The sequence below is a fragment of the Natator depressus genome, chromosome 1 (genome assembly GCF_965152275.1).
Source record: "Natator depressus isolate rNatDep1 chromosome 1, rNatDep2.hap1, whole genome shotgun sequence".
NCBI lineage: Eukaryota > Metazoa > Chordata > Testudines > Cheloniidae > Natator > Natator depressus.
Genome location: NC_134234.1, coordinates 319,568,541 through 319,582,654, shown reverse-complemented (window position 1 = coordinate 319,582,654; position 14,114 = coordinate 319,568,541). Strand labels below are relative to the sequence as shown.

General features: G+C 41.2%; 1 protein-coding gene across 2 annotated transcripts in view; it reads right to left on the bottom strand.

The window, feature by feature from the left end:
• Positions 1-14,114, bottom strand: part of LRRK2 (leucine rich repeat kinase 2) — a 119,290-nt gene that overhangs the window by 35,748 nt on the left and 69,428 nt on the right. For both annotated transcript variants that reach the window (XM_074942446.1, XM_074942447.1), the window contains exons 28-32: positions 13,311-13,492; positions 12,553-12,782; positions 11,159-11,286; positions 9,586-9,804; positions 5,968-6,169 (exon numbers count right to left, since the gene is read on the bottom strand). In XM_074942446.1, the coding sequence (XP_074798547.1) occupies positions 5,968-6,169; positions 9,586-9,804; positions 11,159-11,286; positions 12,553-12,782; positions 13,311-13,492 (961 nt within the window). The remainder of the gene's footprint in view (positions 1-5,967; positions 6,170-9,585; positions 9,805-11,158; positions 11,287-12,552; positions 12,783-13,310; positions 13,493-14,114) is intronic.

The window sequence follows — 14,114 nt, the reverse complement described above, 5'->3', positions numbered from 1 at the left end:
TTGGACTGAGGGTAATGACGTAATGAAAAGTGAAGGTGTGGACTGAAGACTGATTGCTGCTTTACGTATTTTGATAATTGGTACTCAAGCCAGGAAAGCTGCAGAAGTTGCTTATGCTCTAGTAGAGTGCCCCAGTACGCTAGCTGGCTAGTCAGTTGGTAGCATAAACAGATGCAGAAAGAGCTCAAGGAGGAAATCATCTGGGAGGAAACTGGATTGCTCTTAACACTGTCAGCAACCGCAACAAAAACCTGTGTAGAACTCCAGAATGATTCAGTATGCTCTAGGTTGAAAGCTAATGCTCTTCTCACATCCATTGAGTGAAACCTTCAGCCTTGCTTATGGTGATGGGGTTTTGGAAAAAAAAGTTGGCGAACTTGGTTAATGTGAAAATTAGAGACTACTTTTGTAAGGATCCTTGGGTGCAGCTGGAGATAAACCTTAATCCTTATGAAAATTGTATAAGGGGGTTCTGACACCAAAGCTCTCAACTCATCAACCCTTCTGGCTGAGTTGATCACTGCTAAAAAGGCCACCTTCACACACAGATAATGGAGGGAGCAAGTTGTGAGTGGTTCAAAGGGAGGTCCCATTAGAGTTGCCAGGACTAAGTTGAGATGGCAAGGAGGGACAGGGTCCCAAATTTAAGAGTATAATCTGGGCAGGATTTTCAGGAATCGAGCAATAATGCGGTTGGGAAAAGAGAGGCCTGAATTATTTGTATATGGAAAGCTGAGATAGCAGCCAAATGCACCCTTACAGAATTAATTGTCAGGTTCTGTTTTAGATCAGAATATAGTCCAGCACAACATTCAGGGGTGCTTGCCAAGGAGACATGCCTTTCCCACAGGCCAACCGGAGAAGCGTTTCCACTTAGCCAGGTGGTCCTAGTTGAGTGTTTTCTACTATTTAAAAGGTTTCAGAGTAACAGCCGTGTTAGTCTGTATTCGCAAAAAGAAAAGGAGTACTTGTGGCACCTTAGAGACTAACAAATTGGAGCATAAGCTTTCGTGAGCTACAGCTCACTGGCCATCCCGTGAGCAGGACCTTTCAAAGGGCATCAGCCATGAAGCATCCACACTACGAGATAGAGAGCTTGGAGGCTGGAGAGGAGAACATAACCATCGTCTCAGGAAATTAAGTCTGGATCCAACAGGAGGGATAGAGGAGGCTCTATCGAGCATATCAGTGGGCCTGAGTACCAGTATTGACAGGGCCATGCTGGTGCTATAAGAGTAAGATGAGCATGGTCCATTTTTATTTTGGATAGGACTCTGTGGAGCAAAGGAATCAGACGGAAGGTGTATAGAAGGTAATTCTCCCCGGATAAGAGAAAGGCGTCTGTTAGGGAGCCTAGGCTGAGACCTCCCTCTCTCCCCCCAGGAACAGAACTGATGGCATTTTCTGTTGGCCCATGTTGCAGAAAGATCCACTTGTTGGAAGATGGACCTGGCTATGTCTGGGCATAATGACCACTTGTGTTGATCAGTTAGCCTGTTTTGTTACCCCAGAAGGTAAGCAGCTTTGAATTGAGGAGGTTATACAGAAGTCCCAGAGATTAATTCTTTCCTGGCAGAGTTGGTTTGACCGTGCCACTTCTTGCGTGTTTATGTAAAATACAGTCACTGAGTTGTATGTCATACTCTGTAGATTTTTTCCCCACTGTGTGTGGAAGGAAGGTTGAGCAGGCTAGAAGTACTGCTCTTAACTCCCTGACATTTAGGCAAGCCTCTAGCTCTCCAGACGATCAAAGACCTTGAGCCTTCAGGGACCCAATGTCAGCCCACCAACCTAGAGATGATGCGTCTGTGACTAGGATGAGTATTGGTCATATGGGAAGGAAGGGCACTCCCATTCAAACTTTTAGAGTGTCTGTCCACAATCCAGAGATAATAGGACTAGTTCTAGCTTGGAGTATATACTGATGCTAGCCATGTCTGCAGCATCCTGAACTAACAGAAATGAAAGTTTACCCACTCATGACAGCATACAAGTGCCTCAACCTGTTATGTCACTTAGCAGCATGTACCTAATAGTGAATTTAGAAATACTAACATTTCAAGTACAGTACTAGATATTGAATGGTTTCAAATCCAGTTTGTGGCATGAAAATCCTGGCCTTTGTGGAGTCAAGGACTGCTCCAGTGAATTCTGTTGTCCGTACAGGTCTCCGTATTGATTTTTCTATATTCAGCAGGAGCCCCAGAGCATTGAATATGGATAGGCCAGTGGATATGCTGGAAAGGACCGGAGATTCTGATCAAACTATCGTCCAGGTACAGGAACACATGGACACCTAATTTTTGAAGATGAGCTGCTACTATCACCATGCACTTTGTGAATACCCAAGGAGAAGCTGTAAGGCTGAACAGAAGTACTGGGAACTGACAGTGTTGACCATTCAACACAAAATGGAAAAAACTTTCAATGGTCAGGATGCATTGCAATATGGAAGTAAGCGCCCTCAAGTTGAGGGCAACATACCAGTCTCCTTGTTCTGTGGAAGGGATAACTGATACTAAGGTAACCACGAGGAATTTTATTTTCTTCAGGAATTTGTTCAACTCTCTTAGATCTAAGATAGGTCTGTGGCCTTCTTTTGACTTAGGGACCAGAAAATAATGAGAACAGAAGCCTTCTCCTCTGAGGCACAACAGTACTTCCTCTCATGCCCCGTCGGAAAAAGAGATTGGACCTCCTGTTGAAGGGCAATCTTGAGAGTGATCCCTGAGGAAGGATGGGGGTTAAATAAATTGAATGGCATACCCCATTCCACTGTGCTTAAGACCCACTGGTCTCATGTTATGCAGTTCCAGGCAATTAAAAAAAAAAAAAAAGAGGGAACAGTTGGAAGTGAGGAGACTGATATACTGCCCTCGACAACCCTGTCAAAATGCCTGCTTGAAGGTGGTGGCTGGATGGGATGAGCTCATTGATGCTGAAGAGGAAGGCAGTGGATGGTGCTTTCTTTAACTCCTTGCCTTTTTTCTTAGGTGGATCTTGGGAATAGGGAGCAAAGGTATGGTGTCAAAAGGTTGTTGACAAAATGCTTTCTTTTTGTCACTGGAGTGTAGATTCCAAGAGATTTGAGCTGGAAGACATACAGCGGTGAAGCCTGTCATCAGTTTTCTTGGAGAACAGTTTTCTTGTAGAGCAGGACCTTCAAACGAAAGGTCCTCTCTGGTCTGCTGGACTTCAGCAGGTATTCAGGATGACTGTAAACATGAACACCTTCTCACAGTGATCACTGATGCCATGGTTTGAGCAGCCAAATCTGCACTATCCAGACTGTCCTGGAGGGCAGTCCACCCTCCTCCACAAGTACTGAGAATTTAAGCTTGCACTCCTCTGGTAATTAGTCCTTGAACTTAGCAATATTCTCCCAGACTGTATAATTGTAATGGCTCAGGAGTGCCTGCTGGTTTGCGATTCTGAGCTGCAGGCCAATGGAGGAATAAAGTTTGTGACCAAACAATTTTAGTTTTTTTGAGTCCTTGCTTATAGGTGTGGAGGCTTGTTGTCCCTAGCTTTCCCGTTTTGCTTTGGGAGGCAGGGAAGAAGGTTTCTGCCAAAGAGTCTTGACAGGCTTCATGATTGCCTTGTTGACTGGCAGAGCAAGCTTGGCCAGGGTGGCAGACACTAGGATGTCCCCCAACTTGTGAGAACTCTTAACATACCTCTTCTGCCTGGATGTCAAGCATTGAGGCCACTATTTTCAGGAGGTGTTGATGGGTCCTGTGTTCTTCTGGAGGAGGTCAAGCTCCCACTGAAAACAACAGCATCATCTTGGTGATGAAGATGAAGATGCAACCTGAACCTGAAGTGGAGGCAACTCTCCCCATGCAATGCCTTGGCTGGGAGTTGAAGTGCTGCTTCCATAAGCAAGCACTTAAGCCTTGCTGCTCTATCCTTTTGTGAATGGGGTTTGAAGCCCTTGCAGATGTGACAACTGTCACTAATGTGGGCCTCACCCAAGCACTTCAGGCAGGTCAGATGAGGATCACTGATCAGCATGGACTTTGAACACATCCCACAGGACCTGAACCCTGGGGATTAAGGCATCGTTCTGGTACCGAGCCCAGTACCAAAAAGAAATGAACAGTCCCAAAGGACACAAAAACACAGAAACCTAGTGCTAACTTACTTGAAAAACTAACTAACAACTAACAATAATTAACTTCAAACTGTTTACAACGATTACTTCGACAGCTATCACTGGCCATAAGAAAGAACTGAGATGGGTTGAGGGCAGCTCCCCCCTTTTACACCAGCACTCAGTGGCACAAGGCAACAGGAGGTGCTCGAGTCACCCCAGTGTGTATTGATGGGGGAAAAAAGTCTCTGACATCTGTGCACAAGGCATGTACATACCTATAGTGGAAATGACATATGCACTCACTTGAAGAAGAATGATCAATGATTTGCTGTCAAACTGGAAGGTGGTGTTTAGTGGGGTCCCGCACGGATCATTCCTGGGTCCAGTACTATTCAACATTTAATTAATTACTTGGATAATGGAGTGAAGAGTATGCTTATAAAATTTGTGGATGACACCAAGATGGGAGGGGAGTGTTGCTTGCATTTTGCAGGACAGGATTAGAATTAAAAATTGGAGAATTGATCTGAAATCAACAACATGAAATTCAATGCTGATACTGTAAGTGCAAAGTACTATATGGAGGAAGGAAAAATCAAATGCACAACTACAAAATGGGGAATAAATGGCTAGGCAGTAGTATTGCAGAAATGGATCTTATAGAGGATCACAAATAGAATATCAGCCAACAATGTGATGCAATTGCAAAAAAAAAAAAAAAAGGCTAATATTCTTGGATCTATTAAAAGGACTGTCCTATGTAAGATATGGGAGGTATTTATTCTACTACTGGGCACTGGTGAGTCCTCAGCTGGAGTACTGTGTTCAGTTTTGGGTGCCAGACTTTAAGAAAGATGTGCATAAACTGGAGGGAGTCCAGAGGACAGTAACAAAAATGATAAGATTTAGACATCTGACCTTTGAGGAAAGGTTAAAATAACTGGGTATGTTTAGCCTTGAGAAAAGAAACTGAGTGGGGCCTGATCACAGTCTAATATGTTTAGGGCTCCTGTTTATCAGGGTTTAATAATTTCATTTTTGAAGGTTTATTTTTTTAGCAATTTTTGAGTTTTATGTAACTGTTCAGAAATGGGGGGTTTTCAGGTCTCTCTCTTCGCATATACTGTAATGACTAATGTATATTATACATATTGCTCATTACAATATCAATACCATTACATCCTCGATACTTTTTGCAATGTTCCCTAGAGTACTAGGGAACTTCTAGTGTGCAATAGCAGGGTCTCCCCGGACCAATTAATGTACAGTATGTTAGTGTGCTTGACAACTCACATGCCAGTGCTCCATGTTACTGTTCCATGCACACAAATCCTTAGATACAAATAACCATTTCTAGTGTTTTTCTGGTCTTAAACACTAATTTCATGGTTTTTTGTATTGGGGGTGTTTTATCTGTGCTTATTGGTTAAAACCTAAAATCACAACTAAATTTGTTAAAGGCTGTTATAAAGAGGACAGTGATCAATTGTTCTCTATGTCCACTGAAGGTAGGAGAAGTAGTAATGGACTTAATCTTCAGCAAGGGAAGTTTAGGTTAGGTATTAGGAAAACTCTTTTAACTATAAGGATAATTCAGTACTGGAATAGGTTATCAAGGGAGGTTGTGGAATCCCAATTATTGGAAGTTTTTATGAACAGATCAGACAAACACCTCTTGGGGATGGTCTAGATATACTTGGTTCTGCCTCAGTGCAGGGAGAAGGGGTTGACTAGCCAAGCTCTTGAGGTCCCTTTCAGCCCCACATTTCCCATGATTCTATTATTTCAGTCCACCATGTTATGGTAATCTGCTGCAGGCCCGGTGCACATTGCTGGCACCAAACTTTACCCCAATGAAGAGATTATAGTACCTGATTCATTCAGAAAGTAAACTGCATGAGGAAGTTCATTTTCATCCAGCTGTAACTGACTTTCTTGCACCAGTACTAATAATCGCTTATGGTCAATCACAGGAAATTCAGTTGGAACATTTTCACGTTCGAATAAAATTATCTTCTCAAGTTCCAGATAGCTGTCTGGGATTAGCTGTCCTACTACTGGCTGGTCTCTGATCTGTGTAATTATGAATAATAATCTTAACACACATTTTATTTAGTTTTTGTTTTAAAATTTCAGACAGATGCATGCAAGATGTAAATTAAGCAGAGAACATAGGTAATCAAAGTCAATAGAACAAAAGAAAAATTATCTGATGGCTAACCACGGCTTTTTAAAGATTCACAGAAATAAAAATATTTCAATATACATTATGAACATATTTTAAAAATTAATTTTTCATAAAGAACTTCAAAAATTCATTAATATACAAAAGTAAATAATTATATACCTGACATCTGAAAAGATTTTATTTTTCAAATCTTTATTACCACAATAATCAGAGTTCAGCTAAATGTTGAAAAGATCTGAGTGGGGAATCCTGTATGTAAGAGAAGCATGCATACCAATGACTAAGGCTGCGAGTCTGTCACGGAGGTCATGGAAGTCACGGATTCTGTGACTTTCCGTGACCTCCATGACTTCTGCAGCCACTGTTGCTAGCTCAGGTGCCGCCCGAGCTGGGCAGCCCTGGGCCAGCAGCAAGAGCAGTTTGGGTGTGTGGGAGGGGGCTAGGGACAGTGGGTTGGGGGGGGGTGCTTACCTCGGGGTGTGGGGGCTCCCTGGATCCCACAGCCCTGCAGCTCCTAGGAGTCGAAGGGGCCGGGGAGGGGGGGCTCCGCGCCGCATGTTGCTCATGCCAGCAGGCCCCGCCCCCGCAGCTCCCATTGACTGTGGTTCCCGGCCAATGGGAGCTATGGCAGTTGGCGCTGTGGCGGGAGCAGTGTGCTGAGCCCCCTGACCCCTCTGCCACCTAGGAGCTGCAGGGACACAGACCCAGGTAGGGAGCCCCTGCCAGCCTCCCCAGCACCAGCAGAGCTACCGGCCGCGCAGTGCTGCCCCCCTTAGCAACAGTGGGGGTACCAGGCTTCGCTGCCGGTCTCTCCCCCAGCAACAGCTGGGTTCCTGGGCCGTGCTGCCTGACCCCCACCAGCGGGGTCCCCTAGACCACCCCTCCCAGAGCACCCATGGCTCCCCGCCCAAGTTTTAGTCATGGGTATTTTTTGTTCAAATCATGGACAGGTCACGAGCCGTGAATTTTTGTTTACTGTCCGTGACTTTTACTAAAAATACTTGTGACTAAAATATAGCCTTACCAACAACATACTCTCAGCACTTTAGAATCCTAGTGCTGTTCTACATATCTTAGAACTAATCATTGGGACAAAATCCTGGCCCCACTGAAGTCCATGGAAATTTTGCTATTAGCTTCAGTGGGGCCAGGATATCATCCCGGGTGTTTATCTGGAACTAACCTAAACGGAAGCAACTACGATTTTTTAGAGAGCTATAAATGGCCTTTCAGATTCTTATGTGAACATTTTTCATATAAGATTTCTTCCAGCTCTTTTTACCTTTCCCCTCTAGTTCTCTTATGATCCCTGACTGGAATCAACATTAATGTTTTACTGAACCAAATACCTTTTGACATTACTCAGTGGTAACAAATGCCTTTCTACCTTGAGGCTAGAGAAGAAATCATGAGTATTAATTTTGCTCCACAAACTACTTATCTAGTTAATAATCTTCCTCTGAAGACTCCCCCTCAATTTCTTAAAATGCTTAACAATCTGGTGCTGGATTTTATATGTGACAAGAAATATTACATCCTTAAGTACCCTTGGAAGACTGACAGCCTTGGACTACCTATTGTATACTTAAATAACTTTACCTTTATCTTCCAACCTGTTTCCTCATGATTTTCCTTTCACAGAAGCTCCACAAAATATATAATTCCTCCTTTCTCCTTATAGCTGCCTTATTTTTTATTATCAATGAAGTCTAAACACAATGCTAAATTACAGTCCTGATAGCTTCTGAAGTGTAAGGGTAGGAGGACCACTGCTAAGAATTCTGCCTTCCTAAGGCAAAATATCTCCAGAATGCTGTGGAAAATATGGCGAGATGCGGGACTTCACATCTTTAAGAGGTGTATCCTGCATTCTCCCCAGTGCTTCTCTGTTCGTAGCTTACTGAAGTATAGGAGATGGGTCTATTCTGTTCCACACAGACATACCCGTTCTGGGACAATAATCAAAGGCTGGTTTCCATCCTGTGCACTGCTGAGCATACCTAAACAAATTATGGATGTTACTATGCTGGTAGACTGTGGCAAAGGAGAAGAAAGGGGCTTTTGCAACCTTTCCCCAGCATTTAGTGCACCAGCACAAAGCTAGACATAAATATGTTACTTGGGCTGTTCGATCATTAGGGCAGGCACTGTGGGCGAACTCCTGCCTACAATGAAGCCAATGGGAGTTTCCAATGACTTCAGTGGGGCAGGATTTCTCCTTGTGTCTTCCAAGTATCATGGTCACTGATCGCACTACATAAACAATGAAGAAATAGACCCAGAAATAGAAGCTAGACCCTGTCTTCCCATTAGATTCTCTATCTTCATGTCTCTATATGAAGAGCCTTCTACACCCACTTCTAGGTGTAAAATCCTGGGCTCAATTCTCCACTACACCCGACCACAGCTTTGGCATAATGGAGAGAGAGGCCTAACAGGGAGCCAGTTGCAACTCTCTCTCCTCCATGAGTACACCCTCCTCCTCGCCTCTGATCTACACGCTGCTTCTCCACTCCTCTTATCTCAACTGCCAACACATGTGGCCCCGACCTGACACACCCAAGTCCCCTTGCGCAAGACACAGTGAAGCAGATGGTGCAGAAAGCAAGAGAGCTACCTCCACTAGTTTTACACCAGTGGAGATTCTCCCTATATAAGCTGATGCACCTTTGCTTTTCCCTTCATAACACACTTTTTAAACCGTGCAAACTGAAGTTAGTGGATGGGAGAATCTGGCCCCCTTATCTTCAGCATGACCCATTCTGAACTGCTGCTTTAAAATAACTCACCTCAACTTTACAAACTTTCCACTTTCATCATTCGCCTGGATTAACCTTTAGGAGACAAAAGCATAGTCCTCCAGCAAATCGCTGTGTCACAAGTTTAAGAATTTAGAAATGGCTGGATGCCAGCATCACACAAACATTCCTCTATCTCCCTTAATCTGTTATTTCTAACTGCAGTGATGTTGCCGTTCAACAAGAGTGAGTAGCTGTTGATCAGACCAATCCAACAATCCATCAGAAAAACGTTCATCTATTTCAATTTAAATGTTTTATTTCTGATATCTTATATGTTAAACAAAAACTACAGTTAGATGATATTTGTGCTAAAGGTTTTGGAGAAAAAAGTAATGAAAGTAAATCTGTTGGTATTTTTTGGTTAGTGATTTGCCTTCTTCATTCTGTTATGTCTAAGGTATTGTAGTAAGTTTTATGAACTTGATTTCAAGCTTAAAAAAAAAGTGTTACAACATTGTTTCCTCAACAACTTTCAATGTAAAGAATAGCATATGGTTTACCTTGAAATTCAGACTCTCCTTTATTATGGTTTTCCGAAGTTTGATCATAGCATCAGATTCTTCTGTAGCATTTACGAAATGATAATCTTGGATTGCTGGGAAACCCCTCTTATTCAACAGCTCTCTGGTAATTTTACTCAGACAGGCCTTACGTTGTTTCTCATCAGAGACATCTAAATGAGTGCCAACAAGAATCACGGGGGATGATGAAGCTCGAGCCTGTTAATAAGATCCACACATTTTGTTATCTCAATGTTGAATCATGATTTTCTCTTTATGTTTACACATTTCAACAATTCAATCATAACATATGAAACTCTAGGAATACGAAAAGGTAACCATGTTTGTCACTGCTGCCTCTTTCGGTCATAATTTATATTTGTCTATTTTCTTCTCAGAAGCAAAGGCAGAGTAATATTAGGAATTTTAAAAACTGATTTAATTCACAACCTGCCGGAATTTATGAAAAAACCTGAGTTTTTAAAATATGTAATACAAGGAAATATTTTAGGTCTGCTGATGGAGTAATCAGTAGAACTAAATCTGAAAGTATATGCGTTTGAAACTGCACACCCATTTTATAGTTTTGATTGGGTAAGGCAATAAAAATGTTACAGATCTGTGTCTGTAATATATTTTAACATGCAAGGATGGATTTGATCCCGAACACGGAGTCAAACACACCTTTATCTTGGGGAAGCTAGGATCTAGAATCCAAACTTTGCAGCTTGGTTCCATCTCTAGTAATATATTCTAGCAAATGTATTTTTAGAAAATACAATCTTTCAGCAAACAAATTGGTGCATCAATGAACTATAGGTACTGAAAGTGGGAAAGGAGTACATGTCAGTTATGGCCTTTACTAAAAATTCACTGACTATGGTTTTATACCTTGGGGCAGGGAAACAAGATGTGAACACTGTGTGATGAGTGAAGGAAAACAGCAGGTAACAGTTATGAGAAGAGTGAAAAAACCTAATATCTTTGCACTGATCAACCTCTGGTACAGTTAGACTGAAAACAGTGAGGGTGTAATGCTTAAGTTGACAGTTAAGGGTAAGACGAGATCACGGACGTCATGGATTCTGTGACTTAAATGGACCTCCGTCACAACTTTGGCTTCAGCCTCGCTGCAGTGGCAGTCAGCGGCAGGGGCTAGAGCTGTTCCCCATCATGGCAGTTGTGTGTTAACTAGTATAACTCTACTGACTTCATTGCAGTTTACAGCAGTGAGAAAAGCGAACCAGGGCCAATGCTCAGAACTCTCTATTCAGTATCTAACAGTCCCCCTTACACTGTTTCATTAGTCTGTGCAAAATAACATCACAACTTGCCAAATTCTTAGTATGCATACTCTACTGCACAAATTTAAATTGAAAATTGTACTTCATAAGTCTGCAAAAAATTATAAAGACATTTTCATAATCAATAATACGCATTCCAGAAACTTCCTCATCTTAAATGTTTGTACCAGCTGAACAGGACATACAAAATTTTCAAGTGAATTCTCTTTGATGTTTTCACAGAGTCACTTGGAATTTAAAAATCTATATTATAAAAACTCTTCTATTACCTTGATATTAAACAGCCATGGCTTCATAGCATCCACTTCTGCTTGTCCTTTGCTGAGATCATAAACAGCAAGATACAAGGCTCTCTGAGTCATAAAATGGGGATGAGTGCTGTAGAACTCCTCTTGTCCTAAATGATAAAGAAATCAAATATTTTATACTACTTTCTTCACTTCACTCCTCCAGATGAAATAAAGACAGCAGAACCTCACTTCTCCTCAATTCACTAATCTGCAAACCTAATTAATTCTCACAATAATCCTGACAGTCCAATCTCACTTCTCTGTAACACTTTCCATTGATTTTAATGAGCTTTGGATCCGACTTATGATAAACTGGGAATCTAGCAACCTCAGAGGCTGCTTCTTCCTCCATGAACTTCCTAAATAGCTAAGCTGTACAGGAACAATGCATCTAGAGAGATACCCAGGTTTAGACAGCTGACACCAGAGATACAACACTCGTAGCTGTTTGACACTGGCTGTGGAACTTAAATAGGCAAGATCAGACTGAGCCCAAGCATGACTATGTTCAGATCTAAATGAGACACAGATCTTTTGATAAAGACTCTTCCTGGGAACACTGACCACTTTTAGAAAAAAAATCCCTAAACATACAAACTTATTGAAACCTGGAAAGAGGCGGTGGGTTATATAACTATAAGTGAGAGAATGAGACAGAGAATGAACAAAAACCAAAAACACATACAGGGGTGAAATCCTGGCTCCCCTGAAGTCAATGGTGAAACTCCCACTGAATTTCAATGGAATCAGGTTTTTACCACCATTTTTCTACTCACTCATATTCTTCCACAATTGTATTTGGTTCTAACATACAAACGTGATAGGCATATTGGAAAAACTTAAAGACAGATAAAAAATTAGGGTGGTTAGTGTACGCTTAGCCTGCATATGTATTCCTTTTGGTTTACCCGAACAGAATTCTGATGAAGTACACCAGAGGGAGCCCTTATACAACTGTTATGGCCTGTAACTTTAACTATAATTTAACTTAATTTTGCCTTAGTGCAGGGGGATGGATTAGATGATCTCTTCCTGTCCCTTTCAGTCCTACATTTTTATGATTCTACAACAAATTGCAGTACTCAACTATTCTGTAGTCACATTATAATTAATACTAAACCACTATTATCAAAATAAGTGATCAGAGTACATTTAATGATGGAGGTATCCTTGGATCTTTTGTTTTATGTATTTGTTCAATTAATCACTAATTTGCAAAATTCAGTAACTCACAATGAGTTCCTTGATCCTGAGTATGAATTAGCAAGATTCTGCTGTATGCGGTTTGAGATTTTACAGACCGTTTCTAGGAACAAGCATTGTATATATGAGTTAATCAGGGCAATAAATTAATAGGTTTGTGAACAGAATACCTGCAAAATCCCAGACATTTAATATCAAATCCTTCTTCACTTTGCCTTTCACTGGAACTGACCAGTCCTTTACATCTATGCCTATTGTAGGATTCTGTGTCCCCAAATCTGATCGCTTGCATTTCATTAGTTGTTGTAACAGTGTAGTTTTACCACTGCCAGTATTTCCCACAATCATGAGTTTCATTCTGTTATAAGGGACAGCCTTCTTTAGCCGCTGCTGAAGAAACCTGGCATGAAAAATAGTTGATAAGAAGTGTATAATAAAGACACATACCAAAAGAAGTCTCAAACTGACAAACCAAGATAATGCCAACCCCTTTTCAAATTATTTACATAAACAATTCTTTAATATTGCATGTAATCTTTTTGACAGTATGTGTGTTCATTTTGGATTTTTAAAAAATGTTTAACACAGACTAAATATCTTATGTGTTTTGAATAACTTCTGCAAAACTTTCTATGAGTGACATATTGTAACATATTACAGATGTACTAAGCAACCATTGAATACCTTTGTTTGCGTAAGAGTCATATGCTTTTCTGGAGGTATCATCAACTCATAAAGCAGTACTATTACATTTTCATATGGCTATGGACCACATTTTTCTTGAGGAACAAAGATTCACCAGAATCATAACTAAGTAAAAGATCAGGTGGGAAATCAGTTGATACCTTTAAAGGGGCATATTGTTACCACACTATCCACGGTGTATTCCATGAAGACATGAAAAACAGACAACAATAGGATAACAAACCTTATAATGTCTCTGGCTTTGCATCCAACATGTTTGAAATCTAAATTAAGATGAAGGCCATCTAAAGGAAGATCCCAGACTTTGGACAACTTTCCCATTTCATCTGGAAAGGAACTCAAGCCAGGATTATAACTTACATCCAGAGATGTCAAGTTTTCAAGGAAGCCAATCTGAGGAGGAATCTGGATAGAGAAAAGTTAATAAACATTTGAGCATTTACTAAAAGTGAGCATTTATTTGTCTATATATGAAGATGAATATCTTCAGCAAATATTTAATAAGACCAAACACAATGCCAATTCTTTTTTTCCAGTTATTATCATCATCTAAAGTATACATACCTAATATCTTGATCGGACAAGAAAGTAACTCTTAAAGAACTAATTTTATATCCCTTTTACAAAGAAGACAAATACTGTTCTTACCATAGATTAAAGACAGAAAAAGCTTAAGGAAAGATAGTCATATTCTTTTCAAAGGCAATACACAGTTCTAATTACATGCTATTTTACTATTAGGGTCTTCAATCACAAAAAGTAGTGCAAGAAGGACGAAATTTAATTTAGGGTTGATCTGAAAACCAAGTGATCATTTTAAAGACCACATATAAATATGAAAAGTGGTTTGATATTTTTAAGCTTAGGCGCCGATGGGTGCTCGACCCCCCCTCTGCCCCTGGTCCCGCCCCGACTCCACCCCGACCCGCCCCCTCCCACCCCCATTCCAACCCCTTCCCCAAAGTCCCCACCCCTACTCCATCCCCTTCCTGCCCCTATTCCGACTCCTTCCCAAATCCCTGCCGCC